The sequence below is a fragment of the Schistocerca americana genome, chromosome 2 (assembly GCF_021461395.2).
Source record: "Schistocerca americana isolate TAMUIC-IGC-003095 chromosome 2, iqSchAmer2.1, whole genome shotgun sequence".
In the NCBI taxonomy this organism is placed as follows: Eukaryota; Metazoa; Arthropoda; class Insecta; order Orthoptera; family Acrididae; genus Schistocerca; species Schistocerca americana.
This window is the reverse complement of record NC_060120.1, coordinates 480,422,908-480,436,509: the sequence shown is the minus strand read 5'-3', so window position 1 is coordinate 480,436,509 and position 13,602 is coordinate 480,422,908. Positions and strand designations below refer to the sequence as shown.

Here is a 13,602-nt window from a genome sequence, read left to right as displayed (position 1 = left end):
GTTGTACACAAGCGACCTGTCAAATTTGAGCCGAATCGGTTGGCCGTGTCTGAGGCCATCCCCTTACGAGTTGGAATGAAATTTTCAATGTTCATGAAGAATAATTTATTAATCTCCTAGTTACAAACTTTAGTACTCTACTGCCAAAAGAAACAAAAGAACTCAATGAATACCATTTTTCCATAAACACATAAAACTACTATCCAATATTCAGCTTCTCTGGCACGTCACCAACCTCTTCAGGAAGGACACCCTCAAACCCCCTACCTGAATCACACACATTTGGTTATCATGACAATCATCCAACTCAGATGACGAGTAGTCACTTGGCCAGGGCTGCATAAATTCAGCACATGTTGTGGTTGCCCTGGACGCTTGTGGTTATCACCTTCTCAATAAACATCATTGGTATCATTAGTTTTAGCTTTTGTAACTCAATAGGGACCTATGTCCTTGACCTTCAGCTTTAGTGCTGGTCCAGCTTGTGTTCATTGTACTGCCACCAGATCACCAACTATGTACACCGAGGCTTTCTTCTGATGTCTGTTGAAACTTGCAAGATTTTCTTCTTGTACCTTGCTGATCTGTAGCTCAGCAGCTTCCTTCTGTTTACTGTCTCTTTCTTCAAATGAATTAATAATTTTTTCTTCTTACAATTTTATGATGTGAAGATCAGTCTGTATGCATCTTAGCTCATATCAAAAATTCAAATGGTATTTTCCCAATACTTCTGTTGTATGTTGAATTCATGGCACGATGAACTGATGGGAGCGCCTTTTACCACTCTTTACGCCTATCAATACTAAGCTTAGCAATGATTTTAGCCAAAGCAGAATTGATCCTCCCAAACTGTCCACTTGCTCTTGGGAGTCCTGTCATTAATAAAATGTGTTCAGTTTCTTCTGTAATGCAGTACTCCTTGAAAACTTGAGAAGTAAAGCAAGTTCCGCTATCAGTAATTATTTGGACTGGATTTCCAAAATTAGTTTTCTGTAATTAATTCCATCTGTTGATTTTGTAGCCTTTACATGATACAGCCAGATAACCTCTGTAAATGCTTCAATAATACTTACAATGTGGCTGTACCTTTGAAGTGGTCCAATATGATACATGTGATGAGTATATAATGGCACATTTTCTTTGTATAAGCGATGAAGGAAATCTTTCATCTTTCCTGATTTCTTACTCACAATTCAACATCTTATATAATTTGAGGTCACTCTTTTCACCTTCTTAGTCAAATCTGGTGTATAATAATCTTGTTTTAATTCCTCCTCAGTTCACTTAACTGCATAATGACCTTTCTCATGCATAAGTTTGATGCCCAACCTACCAGAGATGGTGGTCATGTGTGCATGATGTGTGCTTGCTTGAATGAATGAATGGCGTGTGTTTCTCTTTTTCTGACAAAGGGTGTGGTCGAAAGCTGATGTGTGTCTTTTAATTGTGCCTGTCTGCAACTTAACGTGTCACATTTAACGTAAGCAGCAATCTATTTTTTCCTCTATTCTTGTCATTTAATTTCTATATATTTTTAACCCAATAGCAATAGTGTTCTCTTTATCCAGTTTTTGTGTGTTAGACACTACACTGACAGACCATGGACTTAATTATTTTACATTTTAAAATTCTGCGTTGAGGAAATGTCCTCAAACTCACATACCACCATCACAATCTCAAACAATAGAAAGAAAGTTATAATAGAAAGTGGCATATGACAGAAATTTGTTGCATATAGTTCTACATAAATCTTTTCTTACCACGGAGTATCCTTCTCACCAGCTGTACCTCCCAAGTGATTTTGTTTTTCTTGAGTAGTACTTTTGTCAAATAATGGTGTATCACTCTCACCATACAGCATTTCATCTTCATCATCCACTTCCCTGAAACAAGTGTTTACTAATATAAAAGTGGTGTAATTGCAGTTATGCTATCTATGAAACACTAAGAAATACACAGGTGCTAAGAAGCAAGAAAGTATACTAGAAATTAAAAACCGTAATATTTCATCAGTGTTCTGAATTTGAAAGTTTGGTAGATAAACAGAGACCACCTTTCACTATAAGAACAATATTTTATAAACAAAAGACTATCCATATAATAATTTTGAAACCAAAGTGGTTCCACCCATTTTATCTATTTAACAATTAAAATTAGGAAAACTGCCAACTGGTGTTATGAGACACTTTCACTGAACTACAACATAGGATCTTGTAAGCCATACGAAACCAACTGGGTAGACAATCAGAAACTGACATTATTAATGTGATGTACGTTGCAGAAAAAAAACCTTTTGTCACCATATACAACAAAACATACTGAATTCTAATAAACAACTTTGCACAGTCAGGTATTTTCAACATTACTGATATATAGCACACATATTAGTGGTTGGTCAGTTTACAACAGGAACTCACATTTCCTCATGCAGTGCACATTATTTCCAAAACAGTCCATAGGTACACTGCCACAGCCAGCAATACAATCACTATGATACGTTTTCTGCCATCATAATAGGGCAATGAAGTCTTTGTAAGATTACATGCTTGAAATTATTTAAATTCACACAGAAAACTCCACCTTGAGAGATTTATATTTCTTCCTCATAAATATCACCATGCCACAGACAATGGCATTAATTCTTCTTTTATAGTAATTTGTTTTGCCATTTACAGTCACTTATTTCACCCATATCACCCATCGCTGACAAAGGAAATTAACACCATGTGACTTTCAGCATGGACCAGCTCTTCACTATGCCAACATGACAAAATTTAATTGCTCTGAACTCTCTGATTCAAATTAATGTTTTAGTTTTATTTTCGCCGCAACTGATTTACCTGATGGTTAAATACAAACCTGAACAAAAGTCTCACTCTATCTACAAAAGTTCTCCAGTTTGTTAGTCACGTACCTTAAAAGCAGTTTCCCACTCAGGAAATTATCATCCACATCACAGTCACAAAAAACGACCCTTCCTAGTTAACAGTCCCAGCCCCGGCTTCTTATTTAACCTCCCAATCCCAGAACATCTCCCACCCAAACCCAAACATAACCCTAATCAAATTATAACATGTCACAACCTTGCTGTCCAATCTGCCCTTAACCTCTCATCCAGATCCCTCTCCAATTCTGAAACACGAGTTCTTTCCAAAGGCCTAATCTTCAGTCCCACACCCAAATTCAATCACACAGTACTACTCAAAGATCTTCTCTCATTCAACTATAACACCAACTGGAAGTACCACTTCACTACCCAATCCCAACCCACAAACCATAGGTGTTAGCATCAAACCTTGCTTAGAACAATTCTAACACAAATCACAAAGGGATCCTGCTCATGTTCCCCAAAACCATTCTGTCTAGGCTTTCTAGAAATTCCTCACTTCCAACACTGCCTCTCAAATTCTTCCTGAAAAACATCATCAGAACTCCGAACCTTACTCAAGCTGCATCCTGAGCTATCTGTGACCTGAAGGTAAGATGTTTTATCAACATTCTTCATGTGGACAAATGCTCCACTACTGCATTACTTGAATGTGAGAAGTGACAGAGGGGCATTGTCAGCTCTCTGACAGTTCAACATGGAAATCTATCCCTAACAACCCTATTCCTTGGATACATACTGAGCTACATAAAATTCTTAAAACTCTAGCCCCCTCACAAGTGCTCACAATTGTTTCTTGCATCTTCCCTTCAAACCACTTCCAAAAATACATAAAACAGCCATCTTGTCAGACCCATAGTAACTGGTTTCAATGCCCTCACCAAATGCGTATTAGCTCTGGTTGACCAGCACAAACAACTCACCACACAAAGCTTCCCATAAAAGACACCAACCGCTTTCTTGAACACCTCAAATCCACTCCAACCCATCTCCTATATGAAACCCTACTTGTAACTAGAGGTGCAACCTTATCACAAACAAACAAACAAACACACACACACACACACACACACACATACACACACACACAAGCTGGACAACCTGGCCTGCTACAGATTTATTTTATGACATCTTCATGATGATGGACTACTTCACTTTCTGTAACAAGTTAATTCACTTCAATCTAAAGCAACTTCCTTTGGTTTTAACCTTCACCTCACTGAATCCCACACTCAAACCACAGTCCACATAAAATCAACCAATAAGCAAAAACACCTACACTTTGACAGCTACCACCCCCTTCCACATAAATAACTTCCTTCTCTATGGCCTAGGCAGCCACAGTAAACATATCTGTTCCACCACTGAATCCCTCAACACCTAAACCAACCACGTTTGTCAGGCTTTCCTCTCCCATAGCTACCCCACAGAGCTTATCCACAAACAGATCTCCTGGGCAATATACTACTCACCATCTGACTAATACAGTTCTCACTTCCAGAAAGAACTCAGATGATGTCCCATTGCCACCAGTACCATCCAAGCCTTGAATCCCTCAAAACATTACTCCACCGAGTCTAAGTTCTTTAGATAAGCCCTGAAATAAGATCCTCTCTTCCTGATAGCCTACTCGGATTACCCACTGTCTCTTCCTGTTGCCCTCCTAACAGCCACTACATTCTCATCAAACTATATGATATTTCCAAATCATTACTCTTAGCCCAATGTTCCTACTCCTGTTATCATCTTCACTGTAAAACCTGTCCCACTATCACCTCCCTAGTAAATCCAATAATATAAGATGCAGAGCAACTGGCGACAACCAAGCCTTTTTTATGTCTGCTAACTTGTGTTCACTGCACAGCGTTTTATATAGGCATGACCACCACCAACTGGCCAAGTGCACAAATGGGCATACAAGAATTGTCTGCCTATGGGACACCTAGTACTCAGTTGACTGAACATCGTCAGCACAGCGCAAAGGACCCAAATGCCTCCTACGTACCTGTGTCAATGAATCCTCCTCTATTTCTTCACTGTACTTGTCATTATTTTTTTATTGTTTCATTCAATTATTTGCTTCTTGCTTTCGCTTTTTAATTTTTATTCTCCTACCGGCCCTTTTAACTTCTTCCCTCCGACCTAATTCTGAATTGCACTGTTCATTTCTCTTCCTTTTAATCTATCTTCACTTCTCACTCTGTCCTTGAGAGATGATTAACACTGGTAAAGTTAACACCATAAAGAGAAAGAGGTGTCAAACAAGGAGAATAGTCTCTGACTACTGGATGGATGTGCAGCAAATAATAACAGTTAGTAAACAATGCAAGAAATGATCGTCATTGCAAGAAACGATGGTCATAAGATACACTATAAAGATAACTGAACACGGCAAATAAGACAAGAAAATGACAGAAGAAGATCACTGAATAAAGAAAATGGCGGGCAAATAAGAAAAAGCAATCACAAAATGAGGAAAAACCTGTATCAAACAAATAAAAAAGATTGGCAAACAAACATGTTTGAGCCAAGCAAGGCTGTGACACACAGGAAATAGACACGTTAGTAAATTCCCATTGACTAAAGTAAGATTAAAGTCTAACATCTCATTGAAACCACAGTCAACAGAGTTGGAACACGAGCGCAGATTACAGAAGGAAGAGGAAGGAAATCACTTGTGCTTTATGCAATTTAGGCAAAACATAAAAAAAATAAACCTGGCTGCCCAGATGGACATGAAGTTACTAAATAGATCAAAATCAGCTACACAGATGGTAAGTGGTCTTATTAGCACTGAAATGGAGGTTGATGCAAAGAAGAGTTGGGGAAGATTATAATATGTTCATCTTTTCAGTCACTGTATGAACACCATAACAGCAGATATTAAAACAGTTAATATGGAATAGAAAATCAGTCACTCAACTAATGAAATGTGGCTGGGCCTAATGTGGTAATTATGCAAACATTTTTAATATCATTTCTTGTCTATTTGAGATAAACTGAATTAAAATTTTTCCCCAAAAACAGTTAAAAAGATTTCTTGCTGAGGGAGTTTTGAAAGGAGCAACTGGAAACGAAGATATTAAATACAAATAGCACAGAAATGAAAACAAATCTTCTGCTGAACTATGGCTCACACATGCCCGAGGGGGTGGTGGTCCGGCCTGATCTTGACCTCGCTGACCCAATATTGTCACCTAGTGCACTGACCAGTTGGCAGGCAATTACATCTGGTGTCAGAAGTGTTACTGTGTGGCACCATTGTATCTGACAGAAGCAGTGGTCCAACAGTACAACTTAAGCAGCAGCTGCAGGTCTGCAGTACTATGTGGGAGTGGCTCTTGTTATTTTTGTTTTGGGCTGTTTTGTCCCTTTTGTTTATGACCACAGCAACGCATCATGACTGTGTTTGTTAACTCACATGAGCATGCCGATGTCTTAGTTTCACGGTAACTATAGAGAGGTATACTTGCAACCAGCGAGACGCTCATAATGTAATTTGGCTGGGCACAAGTTGCCACATTTGCAAGCAGTGTGTAGTGATTCGAGAGTTTACACATAAATTCTGGAACCACTCAACCTTCTGCCACCTCTAGAGACTCTTACTTAATTTTGGTGTTAGACTTGCTAGAAGCAAGACCTGTCTTTGAATTTCCGGTTGTTATTAAACCAACCACATTGTAATTATATTTAATAGTATCTAATGGTTAATGATGCAGTTGACTTGCAAGAGTTTGGATGCTTATGTGAAACTTGTGGAAATTAAAATATACCTGAACTGAACTGAAATTATGAAGGTACCGGGTTATTTCAAGGGGGAAAGAGAGTCTTTTTTTAGTTCCTCTAACCATCATTATTTCTTCGGAGCAGAAGTTGTGGAGATCGACAAAGCCACGTATCCAGAGAAGATGATCGGTTAAACGTTTCAAGTAAGTCAACTGTTGTAAGAGAAGTGTGAAGTTTGCAATCCAGTTCTGCACCGCTTCTCTTGTCGTCGAAACCATTAGAAGTGGTTAGCCACAAGGTGCAAAAGTGTTCTAAATATTGTTGGTCTCTTATACAACGCATGACCTAGTGTACTTTGTATCCAAATTGTATATGTTATTGTGTAATTTTGCTATTGTATTGTTGAAAAGAGGTGACAAAAATTCCGGAAACACGAACAGTGACTACACAGGAGGCAACTGAGGCCCTGCAGAAGCATATAACTGAATTGCTGAAAAGTAACAATGTGTTGCACAGGCAAGTAGGTAATCAGAAAACCATGGATGGACATACGCATGCTGCTAAAGCACTACTTCCTGTACCTGCTCCTTTCATGCATTCAGTTATGGCTAACCTTGTGATTGCTTTTGCTGGTAAATCAACAGACGATTTGTCAGTATTTGTAAGTGATTTAAAGACTGCCGCGAAGCTAGGGAAATGGTCAGATGAAACATGTTTAAATACGGCCAAGCTACATTTGGTTCGGGAAGCCAAGTCTTACATCGTGTACCTTGAAGGGTTGACTTCGTAGTCTCACAAAAACCTGTGGAGAGGTTTCAGGTTGAATCCATTAAGTCAATGCTAATACCTATGAATTAACACAGAATGTGGAGTTAGAAAAGTCATTTTGTAAAAAGCTGAAAACAGAGTGTTGGATGTGTTTGTAAGAGGACTTCAAGTGGATATGTCCATGAGAATGGGGATGGAAAACCCAAAAGACTTGGTTTCTGCTGATATGGTAGCTACAAAACTTGACGAAGTGGATATCGTGACATGGTACATTTTTGCGTACAAACCGAAATATTATAGATGTAGGAACATGGGCCACATCAAGAAACAGTGTTGGCAACTCCAGTCTTATTGATGTGAGGTAGTAGGCCACTGGATGCATGAGTGTTACAGTAAAAAGCAGAAGGGACAGCATTCATTAAACACCAGTGGGAATTCCTCAACTGTCGGATGGCACTCTCAGTAATACAGAGTACTGAAGAAGCCTTGCAATGATGGAGTGCTGCTTGGTGTGCATAGATTTTTAGCAGACACAGTGACTCACATGTCAGTAGCCAGTCTACAACTTACAGGCAGGAGGCGGCTGGGGACTCCACAATACACCAATAAGCCAAAACATCATGAACACCTGTTTAATAGCATGTTGTTCCACTTTTCAAACACAGTACAACAGGGATTCTGCTTGGTAGGGATTCTAAAAGTCCCTGATAGGATTCCAAAAGCAGGTGGCACCAGATGTCCACACACCGGACAAGCAATTCCTACAAATTACAGGGTGGTTGTTTAAGGGCCTGCAGCTGGTGCCCGATATGTGTTCCTGATTAGGCACATTTGCTGGCCAAGACATAAAAGTGAGTTCACTGTAACACCTCTAGTACTACAACATCCCTAGTACGATTCTGACCTTATAACATGGACATTTATCCTGCTGGAAAATTTCATCACTGAAGGGGGAGACTTCATGCATGAAGTGATGCACTTGGTCCACAAAATATTCATGTAGCTCATTACTGTAATGATGCCTTCGATTACCACCAAAGATCCCATGGAAGCCCAACTCAAATGTACCCCACAGAATAATTCTGCCCTCAACAGCCTGCATCTATGGCATGGTGTATGTTTTGTGCAGCCGTTCACCTGAATGATGGCTTATAAGGTCCCAACCATCAACCTAGTGTAAAAAAGAAATGAGAGTCATTCAACAGGTGAGATGTTTCTATCATTCCACAGTGAAAACTCGGTGATGCTGTGCCCACTATTATCATAACTGTTGATGTGTTGTTGGGTCAACACAGGAACACGTATTGGTCGTGTGAAAGCTCCATGTTCAACAACGGCCTTTGAACAATGTGCTCTGAAAGACTTGGGCCTGCACCATTACTGTACTCTGTCATCAGATCTGTCACAGATCGCTGCCTGTCCTGGATCACACAGTGGGGGATCCTCTGACCTTTACGTTTTGTGATGAGATATGGTCATCCAATACCATACGGCCTACTCATTATTACACCATCCTTCAACCACTTTCCATAGATGCTCACAACAACAGTACACCAAGAGGTGACCGGCATTGGCATTTCAGAGAGCCTTGTTTCCAGCCACAGTGCTGCAACCATGTTCCCTTCGTCAAAACTGCTTATATCAGTGGACTTCAACATTTGTGGCCCACATCTTCACTATAATGAGTGCCCCCTCATCTCTCTTCCACTTACACTCTTCCCTTAGTGAGTCAAGTGCCCATAACACCACCAGGAGGTATTCACCCTCATGGTGGGCAGTGTTCATAATGTTCTGACTCATCGGTGTATAAGTTATGTGGAGCGGATGGGAGTGATGCGGCATGATTGAGATTGACAGCGCTTAATTTCAGTAATGGAGAAGAAACTTTCAGGGGTATGTGGAGGTATTGCCACAAGTTGGTGAGGGACACTGCATGATTATGGGGCTTGCCTTCCTGAATGCACATCATGCATAAATTGACCTTATGCAGTACACTATCAAACACAGCAGAACGTTGTTTCAGTTGGGAACAACCACTGCTAGTGTTACATCACTGCAAGGTTAACCTGTCATGAAGGGGGGCACCAAATAGACTACTGAAACATGCAGTAAAGATCAGTTCTCATAATAAAGATTGGAGAGACACAGGAAAGTTACTCCAGATTAGTGTGGGTATCAGCCACCCAGTGGAAATGTGTATTGTGGAGCTGTTGAGAGTGCAATGATGAGTAGGATGTGTTGCACTGCTTTGAGAGTAGAAGTGCAGTACCCATGAGGGAAGGAGACGGAGACAATGTGTTTCCAATGAGTAAAGATAATTTTGGCGTGGACAAGGTGACTCGGCCAAAGAGAATATTAATTGCCTGTTTGGAAGACCTGAATGAGGATGAACTCGATAGATTGGAAGGTGGCCATGGCCACAAGCAAACAGTTGATATATATGCTCTTCGTGACAAAGTGAAATATTTAGTTGGAAAAGATAGGTCTGCCATGGAAGCTGAGTGCTCACAGCATTAAAGCCAAAACAGTGTATGGGTTACCTTGACAATTTCATCGTATTTTTGAAGGATGTAGAAGAGCAAGTGCAGTGGCTGGAGGAAGTTTTCAAGAGGTTACACACAGCACGATTGCGCTCAGTAGCAGTAAACATGAATTCGGAGTAACTCATGTGAATTACTTACATCATGTGATTAGTCAGGAGGATGTCAGGACTGATCCGCATTTGATTTCTGAAATCCACAATTTTGTGACAACACAGATAACAAAACACCTTCAATTGTTTCTTGGCCTCTGTAATTATTATTGGAAATTCATTAGGGGATCTGCTTAAATTGCTGAACTGCTGAATAGTTTGTTGTGCAAAGGAGCGACATTTCAGTGGTCAACTGATTGTGAAATAAGAGTTTCAAAATTTAAAACAGGAATTAACACCAAGTCCAGTATTTGTATTTCCAGATTTTAGTAAGGTATTTAACTTATTGTGTGACACAAATTATCTAGCATCTGGATGTATTATTAATTAAGATGTGGATGGTAAAGAACACATGGTGGCATACGCATCAAGGCAGCTGAATAAATCACAACAGAACTATTCTGCCATACAGAAAAAGAATTTCGCTGTTATTTACTGAGTGACATATTTCCATTGTTACTTGTACGGCAGAAAGTCTAAAGTTGCAACAGCTCACACTGCATTAAAATGATGACTGGGTCTAAAAGATCCATAGATTTGGCTGAAGTGGTAGGCTCTGAAGCTGAGTGAATCTGATTCTGAGGTGGTACGTAAACCCAAGAGAAAGCATGGTAATCTCGATATTTTAAGTAAAAGCATCAGAATGTTTCAAGTGCTGGGAACGAGCATGGCTGAGAGGCAAACGGCTCAGGCAGTTGATGCTGAGCACCGAAGCAAGTGCATGACCATGATTTAGCAGGTCATGGCGCAACAAGAACAACTGACCAGCATGCAGCTGAGAAGTTTTGGTCGAGGACAATGAGGAGGACATGGAACAATATGTCAGGAATTGAATGCCTCATGCACTCTTTTACAGAGGTTACCAGAAGTGCCCAACAGTTCTAAATCCTGGGGATGGACTTTCAGGGCCCGTTTAGTTGTATACCCGCAGGTACTGAATAACTTATTTTGTAGCAAATCAGCATTTATGATTCCAGTTACTGCAAAGAATAAATCACTCCAAATTTCACTATATATAAATTAAAATAAATGTGCAAATCGAAGTTACCCCGTCCTGTACATAATCTAATTTTGTAGTAAACTGACATAAGTGATTTAGTTCCTGTAGGAGATATTGTAACTACGATATTTTCTTACATCTAGTTTTCCCATAAAGAGCAGTATACAGTACCTACATTTATCATAAATTAACTCTATTTTTCATGTTTACTAACAACTATAATTAACCTCAAAACGTGATTCTTCAACTTCTCCCGGCGTATTTCTTGCTCGAAAAGTCCACGGGTGTACTGCCGGTCCATAGTGTCCAATGGGCACAATATTTCAGCGATCAGACATGTCGCCATTGTCAGGTGCACTGACGAACTGAGCTCCTGAGGGCGGGCGGCCATCCTAAATCCCCTTCCCCCGTGACCGCCGATGCATGGCCACGAACCGCGGAGAGAACGCTTCGTGGGGGAAGGGGATTTAGGACGGTCGCCCGCCCCCAGGAGCTCAGTTCGTCAGCGCACCTTACGTTGGCGACATGTCTGATCGCTGAAATATTGGGCCCATTGGACACTATGGATCGGCAGTACACCCATGGACTGTTTGAGCAACCTCAAAAAGTTTTATGTACAAGTAATTTTTACCACAGGTTTTTCTGTTGCTTTAATGCAAATCTTGTTTTGTGTATTTACTTCAATTTTTACAGGGTATTAGTATTTTTTTAACTAAACAGATTAAATGATAATCAGCAGGCTTAGTTTTTAAAGTTATTTGTTCACTGTCGTGTAATAACTGCACCAGGTAAAATGCAGCCCCACTGTAAATACTGTTCTTGAATAAAGCATCAGTTGGTTGAAATTTGTAAGCAACTGGAAAACACCCTGACTACTGTCAAATGATTGGCAGCTGCTGCAAATTGGCGGGTTGGAAGAGATTCTGAGAGTCATGTACCTGTAGTACTGGCACAAAAGTACCTCAAGTAGTATCCTCTCCTGTGGATCTAGTCTCCTCTGCAAAAGGTATGGAGCTGTAACTAATTGTCCACATGACTGCAAGTGGCATTTCAATGGCAGATCTAGGTGTCGTGTACAGGGTGGATGGGCACCAGGGAGGACTCAGGATATATACTAGCCCGCAGGGAAATGGTGGCAAGGGTCTGGAAAGGGCACCAGGTGCACTCAGTGTGTATGCCTGGGCAGCTCATTCAATATGTGGAGGAGGGTATTCCGGCAGCCACTGAGGGAACAGGTTGCAACCAACTCCACACTGCAAACTGTTTTGAACAGTTAGTTCAGGAGTCCACATACAATGGAAATGTCTTAGACCTTATAGCTAAAAACAGGTATTAGTACATAGATGAGGATTAGTGATCATGATGTCATTTAAACAACTATGGCTAGGAAAGTTAATAAATCACTCAAGAACGCTAGGAAAGTGTTTCTGCTAGAAAGAGCAGATAAGTATCTCATTTGGAGAATGAACTGCAATCACTTCCTTCCAGTATGATGGACATAGAGGTATTATGGGGAAAATTTAAACAGATTGTAAATCATGCTCTGAACAAGTATGTGCATAGTAAGTAGATTGAGGACAAGAAAAGACCCATCTAAGTTTAACAACAAAAATAGGAAAATGCTAATGAAGCAAAGGCTGTTGCATATTCAGTTCAAAAGAGAACAGACAAATGATGACAGGCAAAGGTTAGTAGATATTCAGTGTATCTGTGAAAACAATCTATGCATGAAGCATACAACACCACTGTCATACCCTAGCAAAGAGTAAGGCTAAGAACCCAAGAAAATTCTGGAACCGTGAAGAATCACTAACCAGGTCTAGGACTTCCATCCAGTCACTCACTGACCAATTTGATGTGGCAGTTGAAGATAGAAAAACAAAAGCTGAAGTTTTAAATTGCACACTTAAAAAATTGTTCATGCAGGAGGACCACAAAACACACAGTCATTAGACCAGCGTACAAGTCCCATATGGATGATAGTAATAGGCACCCTTAGCATAAAGAAACAAATGAATGATTTGAAAACAAATAAATTGGCAGGCCTGGATAGAATCCCAATTCAGTTTTACAAAGAGTGCTCCATGGCAGTGGTCCCTTACTTAGCTTGCATTTATTGCAAATATCTCGCCCAGTGCAAAGTCCCAAGTGACTGGAAAGAAAGTACTGGTGACTATTCTAATGTAAAAGTGTAAAAGAATGGACCACAAAATTACAGACCAATATCCTTAACATCAGTCTGGTTAAGAATTCTAGAACATCTGATACAGAATACAACAAACTTCCTAGAGATCGAAAAGCTTATGTCCACAAATCAGTATGATTTTGGAAAGCATCACTCATGTGAAACTCAGTTTGCCCTTTTCTCACATGATATACGGTGGACTTTGGATGGAGGGCAACAGGCAGATTCCACATTCCTGGATTTCTGAAAAGCAAGAACAAACTGAGTTGTCCTTGATGGTGAATGTTCATCAGAGAGAAGGGTATCATAAGGAGTGCTCCACGGAAGTATGATAGTACCATTCT

At 40.1% G+C, this 13,602-nt stretch overlaps 1 protein-coding gene across 3 annotated transcripts in view; it reads right to left on the bottom strand.

The window, feature by feature from the left end:
- Positions 1-13,602, bottom strand: part of LOC124596370 (cleavage and polyadenylation specificity factor subunit 1) — a 299,255-nt gene that overhangs the window by 119,827 nt on the left and 165,826 nt on the right. For all 3 annotated transcript variants that reach the window (XM_047135481.1, XM_047135482.1, XM_047135483.1), the window contains one exon: positions 1,761-1,883. In XM_047135481.1, the coding sequence (XP_046991437.1) occupies positions 1,761-1,883 (123 nt within the window). The remainder of the gene's footprint in view (positions 1-1,760; positions 1,884-13,602) is intronic.